Source organism: Maniola jurtina, chromosome 25, assembly GCF_905333055.1.
Source record: "Maniola jurtina chromosome 25, ilManJurt1.1, whole genome shotgun sequence".
Lineage (NCBI taxonomy): Eukaryota > Metazoa > Arthropoda > Insecta > Lepidoptera > Nymphalidae > Maniola > Maniola jurtina.
The window spans coordinates 2,501-22,830 of record NC_060053.1 but is presented as its reverse complement, the minus strand read 5'-3'; the positions used below and the strand labels follow the sequence as shown (position 1 = coordinate 22,830).

The following is a 20,330-nucleotide window of genomic DNA, read 5'->3' as shown; positions in this document are numbered from 1 at the left end:
ATCATTTATTCAAAGTAGGCAGGTACGAGTAGGTACTATTGTACACTTTTTGATAATCAGTTGTTTTAATTGTTATAAAATAATTTAGTAGTGATTGTAAAATTAATTACGTAAAATTAAAACTAAAGCTACGAGGGTTTGAAACGCGCGCAGGTCTGAGATAACAATAACAATTCGTTTAAAATATTTTATTTATTGCCAACACAGGTTTATGTTAACTACAACTGCAAGCCACAATGGGAGTCAGTATCCCCGGATGTCGTCGCGGCCGCTGGTGTGGTGGCTGCGGGTGTCGGCGTCGTACCCGCCCGAGCGCGCGAGCTGCTCGGAGTCCTGGTACGACACCTGCGGCTTGAAGCCGCGCTCGTCTGCTTCGTAGCTTACTGTCTGTAACGAAAACAACAGACCTAAGTGCCCAGACACGTCATGTATATCTATATTTTTGTTCCAACCTTAGATTTTGGCGCCCAATCTTCTTCTTCTGGAACTTGGCGATAACATCGAATGTGGTTAACGTAAGGTTAAATTAGACTAGAATATAAATATTTATGTGCCCAGCCGCAGTCGGTTTTCACATCTCCTGGGCGTTAGCCATAACTAACGGCTTAAAATATGCCATTTCGCTTCGACTTATTATACACAAAAATAAAATTGGTACCTACTCGTTATAGTATTAGGATAGTAGACCAGTCATTTGGTGCTCAAAAAGGGGCTTTTCCCATCTAAAACTACAAAATGAGTGGAGTATAGGAGTGTCTCGGAGTACCTGCGTGCGTCCGTCGGGCAGCACCACGTGGTACTCCCCCTGCGCGCTCTCCTCGCGCCGCTCCTCGCGGTGCCCGAACTGCGCGCCCTCGCTCGCGTCGCTCACCGTGTAGCCGAAGCTGTAGCTCGCCGGCTCCTGCACACGACTGACCCTTTCAACGCTCAACTCAAACTAGGTACTGGACCGATCGAGTACTACTATCTGCATGACAGACATCCACTTAGAAAGTATCTTTGAAAATTCAACCCTTAAGGTTTGTCAAAATTTAGGTTTACCTATATAAGAACACATCTATATGCTAGACCACTTTACAAAGAATGTTTATTATAAGGACTTTTAAGGTCCGATTCGGAAACCACAGGCAAGATATTTATGTCCGGAAGCCCTAAAGAGCAATGAGCCCACTAACCGATTGAGCGTCGACTTCATTTCTTCCATAGAACGCAGAGTTGTCGTCGTAACCTTCACTGCCTGTGACGCCCGACCTTCCTCGAGCGGCGTGCTCGTGAGCATTGCTTCTGAAACACGAACATATACATTAAACATTCAACAGAAATACATAATAATACATAATAATTTCTACCTATTACGGTTCACGAGATATAGCTCAGTGACAGACAGACGGACGGACAGCGGAGGCTTAGTGACAGGCTCCCGTTGGCGCCTTCACATACGGAACCCCAAAGAGACAGGCACTAGAGGAATACCTGGAACGGAACAGGATAGGCTCAGTTACCTGGACAAACTGTTTGCTTGTCCGAGAGCTCCTCGCTGCAGAGTCCTGGCTGCGAGGAGCTGCGGCGCGCCGGGGAACGAGGCTCCGGGCAGCGGAGCCTGCGGGTAGCCGGCGTTGCGGCTCGCCGGCGACGGCGGCAGGTAGCTGGCGATGAAGGGAACAGTTCTTTATTACAGGATAATACTTATACCTCGCTCATATGTATTTGATGCTCTGCTACTCCTATGAAACTACTCGTTTCTGATTTGATAACTTTGAGAAACTCCACACACATTCCATCGCCCGCTGAGTGAGTAATATGGGTGTAATATTATGTCATCACTGGCAATACGAGTATGCACTGTTCCACGCAGCTCAAAGGCACCGTGTTGCCAGCGGGTCGCGAAGCTGAAGCGGTAATGGAGAGGACACATAATATAGTTCCCATCCACCCAACACACCCAAGATATACCAAAAGCCGAATCCTTTTTTAGGGTTCCGTACCTCGAAAGGAAAAACGGAACCCTTATAGGATCACTTTGTTGTCTGTCTGTCTGTCCGTCCTGTCAACAAAACCTATAGGGTACCTACTTCGCGTTGACCTAGAATCATGAAGCAGGTAGGTAGGTCTTTTAGCACAAGTAAAGGAATAAATCTAAAAACCGTGAATTTGTGGTTAAATCATCAAAAAAAATAATTAAATGTGTTTCAATTTTCAAAGTTAGATAACTATATCAAGTGGGGTATCATAATATGAAAGGGCTTTACTTGTACATTCTAAAACAGATTTTATTTATTTTTATGAATAATAGTTTTTGATTTATTGTGCAAAATGTCGGGAAAATACCCGAGTAGGGAACCCTGGGTGCGGAAGTCTGACTCGCACTTGGCCGGTTTTTCTACATATAAGTAGGTAGGTACTTAATCAAAATTTCCTATAATGGTCAAACTCCTTTGGAAAAAGAATAAAAATTCATATCCATATTACTTAATATTATAAAAATCTGAAAGTCAGTCTGTCTATGGTCTAGCTTTTCACCTCCAGTAGTTTAGTCCCGGAAATTGATACAAGCAACTTTTTATCCCGGGAAAGCAAAGAGTTCCCCCGGGATTTTTCAAAACTCGAATCCACGTGGAGAGCAGAGTAGATAGAACGCAACAATGATACAATCATCCTAGTTGACAATCCTTTTATATTATGTACAGCCAAGTACAGCGTACCGTGGCTAAAGCTCATCGTAAGAAGGGGATGAAATATTGCGGCTCATTAGCTACACAATACTCGCGCTCCGACGACTACAACTGCACGTGCATGGAGTCGCTGTTTGATTTATTTATTTAAACAACTTTATTGCTTAAAACTATTACAAAGAATAAAATACAAGAAAGATTTACAAACACTATAGTGATCCTTCCAGGCAAGATGTGTATCAATTCTAATCAAACAAACTACAAAAACTTATTTCGCGTCGGAAAACTAGTGCCTTTAAAGTTACATGTAGGTATGACTGTACCGCCGCGGCGGTTTAGAATGCAGATTCTACTGAGAAGAGCCAGCAAAAAACTCAGCACCTATTCCACTCCAACACAGTATTAATGCGCCTTACTCACAAGTCACAACCTTGAACGGGAAGATAGAAGAAATCCCACTTTAGAGATAAGCATTTCCAATGTAACTTTATAACTACAATTTCGGTACATGAAAAATAAAAATAAGTATAGACATAGTAGGTAGAGGTACTACAAAGGTTTGCTATTTTTGTCGGAAAAAACATAGAGTTCTCAGAGAATTTTTAAAAACTCTAAATTCATGCACAACTCGAAATTGCAGGCATTAACTATTTAGCACAGGATAGCCTGTGTCCATCTCGTGGATGACTTATTATCGCGGAAAATCAAAGAGTTCCCGCGGGATCTTAAAACACTTATACGAACGACATCAGCTAGTCTGCTAAAAGGAAAAGGCGACTGACAACGTACAGCTCAAACTAGTGGACGGATCGGGCTGGAAGGCACGCAGATAGACTATTGACTATTATATGACGTAGACATCCATTAAGAAAGGATTTTTGAAGGAAGAAATTTGTGTAGTGTACGCGTACAAAGTCGCGAGATGAGCTAGTGAACAATAAAGTTGCATAATGTATGGCTGACGACTCCACAGCTGCCCCAGTTCTGCCGCGAGGGTGTCTGTCTGTCTGTCCGCCGACATCGCGTCGTGATATCGATCACGGATCGCATTAGTTATTGTAAATACCTAATTACTGAGTGATCTTGGAGTGATTATAGCGATAAGTAATTACTGAGTAGGTAAGTACATAGTTGTATTTCAAACAAACGTATGAATGAGAGAATAAAAATATGCTTATTTGTTTATGTATTCTGACATCACGTGTGACGATGACACCGAGTTCCGTATAGAAGTGGTAAAGAAGCGTCGACCGCGGGTCCAATTCTAACTTTTCCAGATTTGTACATTTTGTACAAGTTCAAATTCAAAATATTTTTTATTGAATTAGACTTTTACAAGTACTTACTTTTGATTCGACAAAAGCATCTACCACTGGGTCGGAATGCCTTTACCCAATTAAATTTCTCTTGTTTGGGGCACAGAAAACGTCGTGAGGAAACCGGCTTGCCTTGAGTGCAGTTCGCCATTGATCAATATTTATCGAAAGTTTGTGTGTATGTGGGTATGTTGGTTACTCTTTCACGCAAAAACTACTGGACGGATTTAGAATGGAGATTATACCCTGGATTAACACATATGCTAAGTTTTTCTTTTCTTCCTACGGAATTTTTAAAAAATCTATATGATGTATCCACGCGAACGATGTCGCGGGCAAAAGCTGGTACATTATATTACGTCAGATTCAAATATCGTTCCGGTTTAGTGCCGTATAGAAACCAAAGGGATACGGGTTTAGTAAAAACCGCCATACCCTTTCCAGGTTAACCCGCTTCCATCTTAGACTGCATCATCACTTACCACCAGGTCAGGTGAGATTGCAGTCAAGAATTAGCTTGTATGTGAATTCAAAAAAAATAGTAATATTCCTTTTTTTAAACGAGTAACTGCTGAATGCTAAGTTCTATGCAGAATTTGCTGTAAACTGGTGGCATGCACAAACACACAGAAGACGAGTTACCTAGAGATGGACCATACAAGATCTGAAGTTCCTTGAAATAGACCGAGATAACAATACCTGGCTCATTGACGCACAGATGTACAATGATAATGAAAGGCAACTAGTACTAACTGGTTCAAAAGAACTGACTTCTATAACCACAAACACAATTTTTAGTGTTTGTGGTTACTGTCAGTCAGTAAGTTTGTGTGACTAATCTGAATGTCCTGCAACTATTTCGCTGCGAAGACACTTGAACCTGCCTTACTTATAACTTGAAATATTTTGTTCCCTCGGCTCCGTCCCTTCCAAGTATCTCCATACTCCCATTCTCTTCCTGAATTCCGGCCAATAGGACTTCTAAATACCTTTACCTCTTTAAATACAATTTTTGCAAAAGTGACTAAGTAATTAATGAAAATTATTTATTTATTTATTTATTTAATTATTTATAATTATTTATTTATTTTTTGTGTGACAAAAATGTATCTTAATTTAATGTAACATATTGCATGCTTATAAGCAGAATTTGGCTGTACTTTTTTATCTTTGTAACATCTCCACTGTTTACCCAAATTCGCAATAAAGAAATTTGATTTGATTTGATTTGAAAATTTAACAGGCTTGCAAATACTTTGTAGGTTGAGTTATAAATCATTGATATTATATAGGTAAGTACTTGTTCCTGACAAAAATGTTTCTTAAAAATACTAACAAGACAAGTGTTATTAATTATATTAGTTGAATATAGATGATCTACTTACAAATATATAGTATTTTTTTACTTATTCTCTTAATTATCAGCCTGGCTGTCCAGCGCGGAAATGCAGCCAGTATTCTTGGCACCATTCCACGCGGGCATGATTTGTATAGTAATTAGATAAGGCTAGCTTTAAGTTTTATTGTAATATTTTCAAAATGTACTTTAATAAAATTATTCTAATCTTTACTAAACCAATTTTGATCAAATCGAACCGAATAACTAATTCGAGTAAAAAGGATAAAAGGAAAGGCAATATTAATTCAGCTGATATTAATTATACTTATTGTTCGACATGGAAAAACAAAAATTGTACAAAACTTTTTATTCGCATTTTTCTACATTGAAGCATAATATCTTACACTATATGAGGTACATTTTTTTATACATTTTTCAAATTGCTACATAAAATAAATAATGAGTAGATTTCATTTCACTTCTGTTTTCGTCAAAACTTCGTTAAAATAATGGCACAATTAGTGTAAAAATAATAAAAAATAACATAATATATTATTTAAACAAATAAAAATATAGGTACTTACAGAAGACTGACTAAAAAAAACAAATAGCATTTAAAAAGCAAAACGTACAAGCAAATCCTAAAAAAGATTAGGATTAGGTGTCTTAAATCCTATTTAATAAAAATATACAACAACTAAAGATGCTAGGGATTATTCAGTTTACAGTTTACACCCTACAGCAGCCACCCGCGGGTGTGCACTCGGGAATGTGTGTCCATCTGCCACACCCTGGCCTAAACAATTATATACAATGAATTAATGATATATGAACAATGCTGTCCGGGGTGGATCAGTACGCACCCCTGGGTTGGCTGTTGTAGGGTGGATTAACGGAATAAACCGACGTTGGCCTTGAAGTATTGGCAGCAACTCAAATGTTTGATAAAAAGACATTACAGATCTCTTCTTGAAAAAATATTCGAAATGAATAAAAATTAAGGCTAAAGTGGTTTTAGACGAAAACATTCCTTCCTTACGATTATTTATTTTTTAACTCATAAAATCTTCAAGTGTTTAGTGATCCATGGCACGGCAATTTGGTCTTTCAAATAGTACTAATAAGGTCCACCGGAGGAGCCGGTGAGACCGGCGGCGCGGTCGTCGTGCTCGGGCGCGCTGTCCGCCGGCTGCACGGAGATCCTCGGCTTGAAGCCTTGCTCGTCCGCTTCGTAGTCTACCGTCTGCAAATACCAACATTATCACCATCATATTTTGACTTAGCTTCAGAGCTGCTACGCTAGAGCTCTCTTGGTTAGGTCATCTTTTTTATTTATTTACTAGCTGATGCCCGCAGCTTCGCCCGCGTGGATTGGTCAGATCCCCTGCAGCATCAGGATTGAGGAGTTGGACTCCAAATTTTTTATGAAACAATGTCGCAAAGTTCCTCTATCGATTAAAAAAGAAATGACGCAAATCGGTTCAGAAATCTCGAAGATTTCGGTGTACATAGGTAGAAAAACACAACTCCTTTTTGAAAGTCGGTTAAAAAGTAGCCTATGTTACTCCCTGGTCAATTCTCTACTTGTTTGTGAAAATCCCGTCAAAATCGGTTCAGCCGTTCCGAAGATTAGCCTTTTCAGACAGACAGACAGACCGACAAAAATTTTAAAAACGTGTGATTCAGTTATAGTATCGTTCAAATAACCATATGAGCTTATTATGCAGTAGTTATTTCGAAATTACAGACAGACACTCCAATTTTATTTATTAAATAAGTATAGAGTATAGATTCGGGCACAAGTTAGCCCTTGATTGCAATCTCACCTGGTGGTAAGTGATGATGCAGTCTATGGTGGAAGCGGAATAACCTGGAAGAGGTATGGTAGTACTTATCAAATCCATACCCCTTTGGTTTCTACACGGCACCGTACCGGAACGCTAAATCGCTTGGGGGCATTGCTTTGCCGGTAGGGTGGTGACTAGCCACGGCCGAAGCCTCCGGCCAGATATCCACCTCCTATTCGGAAGGTCGGGGGTTCAAACCCAGGCACTTCTAACTTTTCGTAACTACAAGTATGCGTCTAAGGCAATTAAAAATCACTTGAACAGTGAAAGAAAACGTGAGGAAACCTGCATGGCCGAGATTTCTCCATAAAGTTCTCATAGGTGTGTGACGTCTACCATCTGCACTGGGTCAACATGGCGGCTACAACGCTTCTCATTTTGAGATGAGATCTGTGCTCAGTAGTGTGCCGGCAATGGGTTGATGATGACGATGATGATAATTGTAACGGTAGATCCTAGTCCTGGATCTTGCTGGTCGATTGCAGAAGGGGCCCTACCGCGGTCATTTGACAGCTACTATGCGATGATTGTGATCTCTGACTGGTCGCCAAGAGCGCTTGGCTTGTGACAACAATACTACAAATTCTGCCAATCGCAACCATTTGAGACTGTGGCAACTTGATGATCACAAAAATCGATTTGCTGCGGCTACGGAGCCTATCGATAGCGAAGTAGTACCTGCTTGGTTCCGTCGGGCAGCACGACGAAGTAGGAGCCCTCGGCGCGCTGGTCGCGCCTGCTCTCCGCGTGCCCGAAGTCGCTGCCGCTGCTCGAGTCGCTCACCGCGTAGCCGAACTCGTAGCTCGCTGGCTCCTGGAAGTATAACACATATGTTTTGCTCGACTCGGGATTCGAATAAATAAGGTAGCATTAATCTAACCAGACAATTTTAAATTGAATTCTTTGCCAAACAATTCTAAATCATTTTCTCTATTAAGTGTTAATTGATGCTGAAGGGTATATATGACGACCATTTGCATTGATCACATAACGGTGGAGTTCTCTTGCGATAGTAACGAGGTTGATTCCCAGATCCCTCTGCACATTACAGTCATTTGAGTTTTAAATTATTAGTATTAGTATTGTCAAATATTAGTGGTAATCTAGGACCGACGAGTTAAAATGTTTTTCGAGGCACGCACGGAGGAAACAAAAAGGCCAAATTCGGATTTCCAAAGGCGGCCACCCATTCAGTTGCCACTTGCCGACGACAATCATCGCGATCGATTGATGAGCGTTGTCCCAACGTTACACGTTCCTAGATCTCTAGAATTTTCAATGAGAGCCGTGTCGTTGTTACACCCCCGGAGCCAGTGCTTCGGAGAGCATGAGCGGCCGTCGCGTCGTCCTGCGGCTGACGGCTCCGACGGCAATCATTGTCTTGCACCTGCTCTGTACTCCGATCACGAAGACTTCCATCCCATGGGGCTATAGACATAGGGAAATAGTGCGCGCAGATTTTGCACTGTGATTTAAAGTTTGTATTTGCAATGTGGTTTAAAGTGGTCGGTCGGTTGGTGGTTGGTATCTATGAGCAAAGATTTTAAGCATATGCCACTCCACAAATTAAAGCACAGAGTCAAAAGACGTACCTGATTCAGCAGTTCGTCGAGCGCGTTCCTCGCGTAGCCGTACCCCTCGCCGGACAGCGCGTCGTGCTGCTGCGGGACGCCGTGCCGCGCGGACGGCATCGCGCCCCGCCCGGCCGCGGCGCCGTGTTTACTCGAGGGAATGGATCTGCGGAGTAATTCAATTGAAATAAACCCTTCTCACTGCAAGGAGAACCAGAGTAGCCGATATAGCGAAGTGGCTCGCGACTTCGACATAGTTCGAAGAACTGATAAACGCTGGGATCCCGAGGTGTTAAAACGGCGAGTGACGACCTCACGCCGCAAAGCGCAGCATCGGAGAACCCCCACACAGGAGGAGGTGGTGGACACACGTCAACAGCAAACGAGTCGCAGGATTCTGGCGGCGCAAGACCGTGCCGGGTGACAGTCTCGACAAGAGACATGTCCAGGAGACTGTAACTATAATACGGCTATGAATCCAAAGTTATAAAGTAAACTTTCATATTTAATTGTAGGATACTATTCCCGCTTTATGCAGCGTGAGATCTATACAATTGTTTTTAAGCTACACGACACGACAAGTAATTTCATTAAATTTAGGAAAAAGCAATGGTTGTGAATTCAACACAAAACCCTATTTAAAATATAAAAAATCAAACGAACCTCGCTGCATCAAACGAAGAAGCGTAAGCATTGGTGCTCAGACCTCTAGTATCAGGAGCACCATATTCAGTAGACAAGCTCCTTCCATCAGGCGCTCCATACGTCTCAGAAGCACTCCTGGAACTTGGCAGATATGTAGCAGAAATAGACTTTGCGGCCGGGGCATAAGACTCGATATCCCTTGCACCGGGCGCCGAGTACGACGAAGAGCGAAGAGTCCCAAAAGATTGAGATGGGCTTCTTAAACCAAAAGACGATTGGAATGCTCTAGAAGATGGGGAACCTTTGCTGAATCTACCAGATGCTGCACCTTGGGAACTAGAGCTATAAGACTGAGTATTTCTGAAGCTAGGCTGCCCGTATTTCTGAGATGGGGGTTGATCGAAATTCTTCTGAGATGGCAGATTATATTCTTCCGAAGGTGTATAATCTGATAATCCCTGGGATCTTTGAAGGGGTGCTCCATAGGAATCTGACGGGACATCGGCGTAGTCTTGCGAGCTTCTCAGTTGAGGAGATCCATATCCTGGAGACGAGTGAGCACTGGATATGCTGTAATCCTGAGATCGAGAGTAATCTGTGGCAGCGTTACGTATGTTGGGAGGACTAAATTGTTGGGAAAGGCTTCGGGAGCTAGGTAGTCCGTACTCTTCAGAAATGCTCGACCTAGTATTCGGTAGACCATACTCTTGGGACAGTCCTGCTCTTGCACTTGGTGCTCCATAACTTTGGGATGATCCTGATCGAGTGTTCGGCGCTCCGTACTCCTGGGACAGTCCTGATTTAGCTTTGGGTGCTCCGTAGTTTTGGGATAGTCCAGACCTAGCGTTCGGGAGCCCATATTCTTGGGAGACGCTCGACCTAGCAGTTGGCAGACCGTATCCTGAACCTGAACGTGATCTAGTATTGGGAGGTCCATGCTCTTGAGATACAGATCGGAAGCCAGGAGCCGCGTACTCGTGGGACGCCGCAGAGCCAGCTCGGTCGAAGGCGAGCTGTGACCGGGCGTCGTTGTTGTAGCTGCTGGTAGCGCCGACCGCTGGCGCGCCATACTCTTGTGACAGCGACCTCTGGTTGGCGCGCGTGTGATGATCGTGGCTCGAGCGTGCTGCGGCGTAGCCGTCCCTGGAGTTCAGAGCACAAGTATTATTAGGAGTACATATATCATGAATATAATTATAGTTACTTGACAGGGACATTTTCGCTCATATCTCAGACACATGTAAAATTTAACTTTTGAAAATAGTTACTTCAGAATTTCTTGCAGGAATTCAGAAGACTTTCCTTTCGGAACTGATGGTACAGTCTTTACAAAATCAGAATCGTAAGTTGGTACAAATTAAATATTTTAGTCTTCAATCGCAACACTTCGTTGTCTGTCTCTTTATCGCATCTGTCAAGACTCAAGACCAGTCAAAGGAATCAAAATTCAAACCTATAGGGAACTTCCCGTTGACCTAGAATCATGAAAGTTGGCAGGTAGCAATCTAAAGGGAAAATCGAAAAACCGTAAACATCACAAAAATATTAAAAAGTATTATTTCTTGTACTGAGATACGGGACCCTTCGTGTGTGAGTCCGACTCGCACTTGCCGGGTTTTGCAACAACTCACCCCACAGGCGGCTCGGCGGCGACGCACGCCAGCAAACTGATGAATATGAACATCTGGAACTAATATTCATTATTTTGGTATTTTCAGGTAACCAGTTAGGTGCATTTATTTCACAAATTCAATAGAAAGGTACAATCAATAAAGGAGTTAATATCAATATCAAACGAAAGCTTACCGTCATTTCCTGTCAGATCCGGTTTTTCCTGAAAAAAAAATCAAGATTTTAAGTTAGGTGAATAATAATTTTATTCCAATCTCAGGGTGTTTGAATGGCGAAAACTCCACGATCTCAACAACTGCTCGTAACTATACAATCGCATAATATTGTAATTATCAAAGCTTTGAAAAGAGCAACCGCCGAGTTTCTTGCTGGTTCTTGTCGGTAGGAAAGGCATTCCAAACTAAATAAAGATATTTTGAATTTGAATCATCCTTCAATTTTAAGATGCGTATATTTTAAGATCAGAGGTTCAGTTTGGGTGGAGGCTGTACTGTTATACACATGTACAGACCTATTCTGAGGTAGAGGTAGCTATGTCGAGTCCGTCATACTTCTGATCTTTACAACTTCCAAAAAAGGAGAGGCTTTTATTTGCGGGTTAACGCATCTTGTTGATGTACGGCCCACTACTGAGCATCGGACTGGTCTCCTTTCAGAATCAAAAAGGCTTAGGTCCTAGTCCAGAACGCCGGTCGAGTGGCTTTAAATACGAAGGTATCACAATGATTTTCTTTTCCGTTAGTGATATTTACTTGATCGATTAAAACAGAAAGATGCGTGGTCAGAATCGAACCCCTGACCCGATGTATAGGAGGTCGACATGTTAAACACCCGGCCATCACCGCTTAGGAGGTATTTTGAGTAGGTAAGACCTATATTTAGATAGATTGGTATCTTATCGATTAAATCTGATTTGATAATTTTTAAGTTATTTATACCTAGCCTATGTAGAGAGTAGATCTTGTCCGATACACTAATGACACTTGAATGTGTATCATCCCAATTTCATCCCACTATTTATACTGTATCCAAATCGACCACGTACACCATCTCACCAGTTTAGAAATACGTTTCTGGAACTATTTACCGCGGCGATATAGACTTTATAACTTTGAGATAGAGATCAGGGCTTCGGAAGATAGATTGGTTTTAAACTTGTCCTTAATTTCCCAACTTTATACGTATTCCTGAAACAATTTTCTAAAAGAATTGAAACTCTGTTCCACTGAGACAGAGGCTAAGGTCTGCGGCGTGGGTTGCGGGCGGTGGTGGTGTCGTACGGCGTCGTGTGTCGACACCTGTACCAGATGTGCTATTGTTCAAATAAATCGATAGTTTGCATATAGTGTAGGGTCGCCATAGCGGGGATTTTCGTCGGACCATTCAATCATTAAGAGCTTATTTTTTAATTTAATATAATTTTATAATCTTTAACTGACATTCGGCGTTTCAAAAGTTTTTTTACCTGTAGAAAATCTAAAAAAATGTAAAAACTCACTTAATAGTATTCGGCGATTGAACAATATTTTAATACTTCTATAGATACTTAATTTAGGTTTTCAGAAAAGATAATTTTCGAACAAATAATATAAGTCAATATACTACAAAATATCTGCCAAAATCTACTTAGTTGGTAGGCACTGATTAATTCAATTCACCTGTCAGCTGTCAGCAAACCGCATACATAATATCTATGACCGCACTGTATCTGGAAGCTTCACATTTTGTACACCTAGGTTGTCTCTATGATGGCGGTCAGAAAGGAATTTGGGAAATTTTAAATTTCGAAAATGGAAATCGGAATAAATTTTTTTTTCACGCGGACAAATTTGTGGACATCGTCCAGTCCATACTTAATATTATAAATGCCAAAGTGTGTCTGTCTGTCTGCTACCTTTTCACGGCCCAAAAGTTTACACGATACGGATGAAAGGGACAGAGTTAGCTGATATTCTGGGGACGGACGTAGCCTACTTTTTATCCCGGAAAATTACAGCGTTCCCTCGGGATCTTTAAAAACCGAAATTCACTCGGACGAAGTCCTCTAGTATAGAATAAATGAAGCGGACATGTCCTGTAAGAGTGGAGCAGCATGGTGACTCTGCTATAAAGTCGTATTTAACATCGATCACGGCGACAGTTTGCGGCCGATGCACTGATCTTGATCTTATTAGCTGTTATTGTTGTTTCTTTTATCTATGGTTGCACTCGGAGCCGCGACGGCGGCGCGGCGGCGCGGCGCAGTGCGGAGGACGGAGGACGGAGGACGGAGGACGGAGGACGGAGGACGGAGGACGGAGGACGGAGGACGGAGGACGGAGGACGGAGGACGGAGGACGGAGGACGGAGGACGGAGGACGGAGGACGGAGGACGGAGGCCTCTCACTGGAGAGGTCCGGGGTTCCATCTCCCTCGGCAACACATTTGTGACTTTGCCAAGTTATCTGCGCTTTGAGCAATTAAGTATCACTTCTATAACGGTGTAGGGAAACTGCGGGAGGAAACCTGCATGCCTGAGATTTCTCCACAGTGTGTGAAGTCTGCCAATCAGCATTGGCCAAATATACCAAATATAGCCAAACCGTTCTCATGCTAAGACGTTGTGCTCAGTAGTGAGCGGGCGATGGGCTGATGATGATAGTGATGATTGCACTAAAGTGGTGGTAGTCCAGTAGTAAAGTGGTGGTAGTCCAGTAGTAAAGTGGTGGTAGTCCAGTAGTAATGTGGTGGTAGTCCAGTAGTAAAGGAACCTAGGCGTTCCGCTTGAAAATCTGAGAGATACCTATCAATATTCTCGGCGGTGTGTGAAGTGGACCAATCCTTGACCAGCGTGGTAGACTATGGCCTAAAGTTTAGGCCCTAAACCCTTATCATCTAAGCTTTCTTCATCCTGCCGCTCCTCCTTCAGCATCGTGGTGGACGACGGCTGGAGTGTCCGCTGCGTGGGCAGGGTTACATCGTCTGCACACTAGACAGCAGGTGTCATCCACTCGGCCGCATCCGGAGCGAGGCCGTCAGCTCAATGACGAAGTTAATCGTCGTCACGAATGTCTATTGATAACTTATTGAAGCTAGTTCTTTTGTACTGTACATAAAGGGCTTGGGTAAACACGACGCGCGACGGTGATGTATGCGACACACTGCTCTCATGGTCGCTCTGACTTCTTAGAGCATGCTATTGCAATCGTCATTTACGGAAGGGACTTATAACGCGAATCTACTTTTCATTGTCATCCCTATCACTCTATACTCAGTAGGTCTCTTGTTCGACTCGTTTGATATCGTCTCAATATTGCGGGGTCTCACAACGCTCGCTGCGCTCTCCGGCAAGAGGTCCCAAATTATTGCCACTCCAGCTTTGCCACCGATCACTCTGGCTCTCCTACGGTACATTTCTAAATTTTATCAACCTTTCAAATCGGTTAAATGCGAGTCAGATTCCCCACACATATGGTTCCGTCCCACCGTACGAAAAATAACAATTTTTAAATATTTGTTTTTAAAATTTTCTAAGCGACTATTTGTTTTTTTTTTTTATATGTAGTTACAATAAAATAATCTACACACTCTGAACTCGACCTGTAACGGTTCATGAGACACAGGCCGCTGAGTATTGACGGACAAACAAACAGATAACGGAGGCTTAGGATCCCGGGGCCTTCGGGTAAAAGTAAAAAATACCTATCTACTTTATTTAATTAAGTAACGCAGTTTAACCTAAGCACCCATACCGCTTGTACATACTTAGATTGAACTTGAACTCTTGTCCTGATAACTCAGTTCTCGCGTATTCAGTTCAACTTGCATTACAATATCTTATCAGTGAACTATCTGTTACAGTACGACTCCACTATCGGGTCTCGGTAAATCATTTGTAATATTGCGAATGGTGTGTCTATCGTACTATGGTTCCGCACGTTCGCGCGCCCGCATCTGTGCCCGCATCTGTGCCCGCATCTGTGCCCGCATCTGTGCCCGCATCTGTGCCCGCATCTGTGCCCGCATCTGTGCCCGCATCTGTGCCCGCATCTGTGCCCGCATCTGTGCCCGCATCGCACGTGATACATGAGGAGTGACAACAAAACATGATGGCTTTCCACAATGTCCAACTTTTCACAAAAGCTACAAAACCGGTAACTCTTTGTCTTAAAAAAAATAAAAATAAATAATGACGGGAGATACACATGTTTGTTGTGCAACAGTGGAGCCGTAACACTCTTGATAACTCGCTAGCTGATGGCTACGACTTCGTCCGCGAGGATAAAAGTTTTACAAAACCTCGCGAGAACTCTTTGATTGGGGAATAAAAATGTATCTAGATGTACGTCTGTCGTCAACATGTCGGCTAGCTTGCTGCCTAGTGCCTAGTGCCTACCCTGAACATCCGACCAGTAGACCGATTTCACCCGCCCCGGCTAAGCACGGGCGGGCTTATCTATTCCATAGACAAAACCGGCCAAGTGCGAGTCAGACTCGCGCACCGAGGATTCCGCACTCAAGTATTTTTCCTGACATTTTGCACGATTAATCAAAACTATATAACTTCCATAAACTAATATACTATATGCATAAAAATAAATAAAAATCTGTTTTAGAACGTACAGGTAAAGCCCTTTCATATGATACCCGCTTGGTATAATGTTTTACCGAAATTTTACCTTTTAGGTACTAATTAATAGAGGAGCAACGGAAATATAACATCCAGTATTATAATAATTAATTTATTATTGATTAATATGTAATTAATTGAATATTATTTTGAATTGCATAATAATAAATAACTGATTAAAACTTGTTGTTATTTTATTTCTAATCGATCGTTATAATAAGAGACATGTGCGTATCTAATACAACTATTGCGTGTTTAATAATATTAACATTTGACATAGGAAATAGTTCCGCCGGAATACAAATAAATATAACAGTAGCGTCCGACAAGCGCGATCTCAATGTGACCTTCTACGGTTCGGATGATAAAGTCGTGAGCGACAGAGAAGTTAAACTGTACAATATCACCGAAGATAGACTCAAAAACGGCACCGGCCATGAGTTCGGCGTGACCCCAAGTGACGTGTTCCTCACGGACCCCACGCCGTATGGGAACTTGTATCTAAAGTACAAGTGGCGACAAGTGACCAGGAGAGTGACCGTCAGCAGTGCAGCCGTGCGTGAGGTCATCAACGAGGACGTTGTGCTGGCCGTTCACGAGCACATCAACAACACGCCGATTAAGGTTAAAGTGCCGATTAAATTGCTCCAAGACGTTGAATACAGTCTCAAATCGACTTGGTCTAAAAGTGGGTTGCCGGGGGACGACGTTAACTACAACACTAGAGTTAATTTTTTTAATAATAAACAATTTCTATTCGAAAAGAAATGGAGGAATGAATCTATGGAAACCGCGACGCTGCCCTTCGGAGTGCAGCGGCCCGGGAACATGACGCTCGCGCCGCGCAGACGAGTGACCATGAAGCTGAGAGCTAAGAGGACTGTCGTGCTGCTCACAGTGACGTACGCGGCGTATCTCACAGGTACCGCCAGCCAGTGTTGTCGCCAGCTGTACCTACCTGTTTTCCGAGACACAGTTTTTACTAGTTCGGAAAACAGATGTTCAGTGATGTTCGTTATTACATAAGTACAACTAATTTTTAACCGACTTCCAAAAAAGGAGGAGGTTCTCAATTCGTCGGGATCTTTTTTTTTTTTTTTTTTTTATGTATGTTCCCCGATTACTCAAAGACCCCTGGACCGATTTGGAAATTTTTTTTTTTTGTTTGAAAGGGTATACTGTGCAGGTGGTCTGATGAATATCTTCGGAGATGGAGAACAGAACTCCTCAATGGATAAGAGCAAATTGCTCGCGATCACTGTAATAGCTTAGTAAACAGTAGGGTTTTAACTGGGCATAGCATATTATAGTACAGTGGGGCCACTAAAAATTGTAAAATAAAAAATTTTCAAAAGAAAAATAAAACCGACTTCAAAAACCAAAAACACTAAAAAGTAGAAAATAATTTTTGTTTAGCTACACATGTAATGTACCTAGGTATGAAGTCGGGCGAGCTTCACTCTTGGATTTCTAATTTTGTTTTAATATGCTCGCTCGACTTCATACCTAGGTACATTACATGTGTAGCTAAACAAAAATTATTTTCTACTTTTTAGTGTTTTTGGTTTTTGAAGTCGGTTTTATTTTTCTTTTGAAAATTTTTTAAGTCAATATGTTTAGTTATGTTTATTGTTTATGTTATACTAAGCTGATGCCCGCGACTTCGTTCCCATGGATATAGGTTTTTAAAAAGCCCGCGGGAACTCACTGATTTTCCGGGGTTAAAATATACCTAATGCCTAAAATATATATATGCATACGTGCATAATATGTGTTAATGCAGGGTATGTATACTCTATCTGCATTTGGAATTTCAGCCGAATCCGTCCAGTAGTTTTTGCGTGAAAGAGTAAAACTCAACGGTTGAAGAGCGGACTGAATTCCGAAAGGTCGGCGGTTCAAACTTCAAACCTCCAACGTTGCACTATTGTCGTACCCACTCCTGGCACAAGCTTGACGCTTAGAGGGGAAAGGGGAGTATTAGTCATGATTAGTATGGCTAATACTCTTTTACTTATTAAAAAAAAATCCATACATCTATCTTCACATCCATCCATACATATAAACTTTCGTGTTTATAATATTAGTAGGATTTGTTGTAGAGTCAAAAAAAAAAAAATGAATGCTTATGTTTGTGTAACAGGCAGCGTGGTGGCCAACTACCCGCGCCTGCTGGGCAGCTACCACTTCTGGGCGCCCGCCGTCGACCGCGTGATGGCGGCGGCGCGGCCCCGCCTCAACAACAGGATCCTCACCACGGAGCTCGTGGAGCTCAAGTGTTACACGGATCCGTTCCTGGACGTGGATGTTATTGACAAAACCTGAACATTAACTAACTATAATGTAACCATACAGTTTTTATTTCTTCCCTTTGTTTATTTTTTAATAATAAAATATTGTTTTTGGACCCGGTTTTTTAAAAGTTTTTAGAGTTCTGTACCTCAAAAAGAAATCCTTGTAAGATCGTTGTGTCTGTCTATCTGTGTGTTTATCAAGACAAGGGAATCAGAAGAAACATAAAACTTGATAGGTAGCAATATCTCACGGTTCAATATTGAATCATATCGGATCGTAGAAAACCTTCAATGAAACACTTCATTATTAGCTACTCAGTGAAGCAGCAATGTAGAACCTACTAGTGTCAAAATGAGATCGGAGGCTATATGATTCAGTGTTGAACATGAAATGAATCAGCCCACAGAAAGTGTAAAGCGTCAGGCAAATGACTAATCGCGTCGCTTACGCGTTTCTCCGACGCTGAGGCTACTTCTACTCGTGTGTCAACGCTCCGAGTTTTTGCGAGTTTGCTGTTTGCTATACTATAGTAGTATGTACCTATACCATATATATGTATAACAGCATATGAACAAGAACAGAGAAACAATTCGCCATCAAGTTCTGTGTCAACCGCAGCCCACAGCCCACAGGTCTCTAAATAATAATTACTCTGTGGTGTCAGCTATCACGAGTAACCCGTACTTTAGACATGCTGGTCGACACATAAATTAATATGGCGAGTTCTAAACATGTACTTACAAGCATTATGGATAATTTTGTGTCATCATTATCATTGTAACATACTCGTAAATATCGATATTAAGTTTCATCTGAATGAAAACTTTTATTGTATTTATCTTTCATCGTGTCTAGCGCGGAATGATTGTCACAGAAAGGCAACGAACCAAAGAACTAGCTATCAACAGCCTTTAGTCTTTTGTAATGGGTAAAGGTAACGCGCACTAGAGAGTTTATTTAATTTTATAATACCTATTTGGTTTTATTTAATGGTGTTATTAAATGCTGTTTAGAAATGTAATTCCAAGCAAAAAATTATAATTATAAAAAGACTTGTCGCTAGTTCAAGTGAAAAATTTTAATTTTAAACATTCCGAATTTGGTTAAACTCTCCAGTGTGCGGCTGCTTTTACAGTTGGCGACATAGTTTGCTCTGCCACCGATAGATGGTGCTGTTTCTCGTGAATGGCGTTGTAGTTCGTATGTCAGCCAATAGAGGGAACTGTGATAAGATTTCATACTGTCTATACTAATAAATAAAATTGGAGTGTCTGTCTGTAATTTCGAAATAACTACCTCATATTAAGCTCATATGGTTATTTGAACGATACCATAACGGAATCACACGTTTTTAAAATTTCTGTCTGTCTGTCTGTATGTTTGAAAAGGCTAATCTTTGGAACGGCTGAACGGATTTTCACAGACAAGAATTGGCCAGGGAGTAACATAGGCTACTTTTTTAACCGACTTTCAAAAAGGGAGTTGTGTTTTTCTACATCTCATCAATCTCGGAGATTTCTGAACCGATTTGCGTATTTTTTTTTTTAATCGATAGAGGAAATTTGTGACATTGTTTCATAAAAAATTGGATTCCAACTCCTTAATCCTGATGCTGCAGGGGATCTCACCATCAATACTGATGGGATTTAGAAACTGTCGGTTATAAATTGATTGTTATTGAAGGTATCTGTACCAAGTAAACACTTTGTCGTTGACCTCGAGGACCCAACTCCTCAACTCTGCTGCTGTAAGGAATGCATTCCTAAATCCTGGTGATCCCTCGGGATTTTTAAAGGATCATCCGTTTAAATGTTTTTACGTGGTACAGAATCACGTTCCATCCCGGGGATGAGCTATTACGGTTAGGCTATTTTTGTCCTGGGAAATCAAAAGTTCCCACGGGATTTCAGATCCTAAATCCACGCGGGCGAAGCTGCGGGCATCAGCTAGTAAAGAATAAAGTGATCGAATTAAATTAAAATATAATTATAAGACATGCGACGACTTATTTGCAATCATGAATTTACGACCGCCTGCAAAAAGCTGATTTATAATATAAACCTTTAAAAAGAACCATCTAAAACATAATAGTATATTAGTACAAAGTACAACGGTACAATCAAAACAATCAGAACTGACATACAGGCGATATATGAGAAGATATACGCGACCAACATAACATGTAGTTTGCGGGGACGTTTCTGCAAGGGAACTGTATACAGAAAGGCCGCATTTATAACTTTGTAAACTTAAGGACTAAATGCTAACCGTTAGGTTATGTTAGGTTATGTTAGGTTATGTTAGGTTATGTTAGGTTATGTTAGGTTATGTTAGGTTATGTTAGGTTATGTTAGGTTATGTTAGGTTAGGTTAGGTTATGTTAGGTTATGTTAGGTTATGTTAG

The 20,330-nt window shown here is 41.6% G+C and overlaps 2 protein-coding genes across 3 annotated transcripts; one reads left to right on the top strand and one right to left on the bottom strand.

Annotated features, from left to right (window-relative positions):
* Positions 1 to 116: 116 nt before the first annotated feature.
* LOC123878159 (pro-resilin-like) lies at positions 117 to 11,074 on the bottom strand. Its single transcript, XM_045925257.1, has 9 exons — positions 11,022 to 11,074; positions 9,409 to 10,533; positions 8,767 to 8,911; positions 7,853 to 7,987; positions 6,446 to 6,570; positions 1,503 to 1,646; positions 1,176 to 1,284; positions 767 to 901; positions 117 to 387 (listed from the first exon to the last, which is right to left on the bottom strand). The coding sequence occupies exons 1-9, from the start codon at positions 11,072 to 11,074 to the stop codon at positions 244 to 246; spliced, it is 2,115 nt and encodes a 704-aa protein (XP_045781213.1). The 3' UTR covers positions 117 to 243.
* A 4,755-nt stretch (positions 11,075 to 15,829) lies between these two features.
* On the top strand, positions 15,830 to 18,038 carry LOC123877946. 2 transcript variants are annotated; one of them, XM_045924885.1, is made up of 2 exons: positions 15,830 to 16,553; positions 17,775 to 18,038. In XM_045924885.1, the coding sequence occupies exons 1-2, from the start codon at positions 15,857 to 15,859 to the stop codon at positions 17,954 to 17,956; spliced, it is 879 nt and encodes a 292-aa protein (XP_045780841.1). In that variant the 5' UTR covers positions 15,830 to 15,856; the 3' UTR covers positions 17,957 to 18,038. The 2 variants fall into 2 exon arrangements, with proteins under 2 accessions (XP_045780841.1, XP_045780840.1); XM_045924884.1 differs by having other exon boundaries at positions 15,830 to 16,641.
* Positions 18,039 to 20,330: the final 2,292 nt, after the last annotated feature.

Coding starts and splice junctions, on each gene's coding strand:
- LOC123877946 (XM_045924884.1), top strand. CDS start 15,857: ATGTGCGTATCTAATACAACTATTGCGTGTTTAATAATATTAACATTT. Junction 16,642..17,774: donor GAAAACAGATGTTCAGTGAT/GTTCGTTATTAC, acceptor TTTGTGTAACAG/GCAGCGTGGTGGCCAACTAC.
- LOC123878159 (XM_045925257.1), bottom strand. CDS start 11,074: ATGTTCATATTCATCAGTTTGCTGGCGTGCGTCGCCGCCGAGCCGCCT. Junction 1,285..1,502: donor CAAGCAAACAGTTTGTCCAG/GTAACTGAGCCT, acceptor TTCGTGTTTCAG/AAGCAATGCTCACGAGCACG. Junction 902..1,175: donor ATGAAGTCGACGCTCAATCG/GTTAGTGGGCTC, acceptor AGTCGTGTGCAG/GAGCCGGCGAGCTACAGCTT.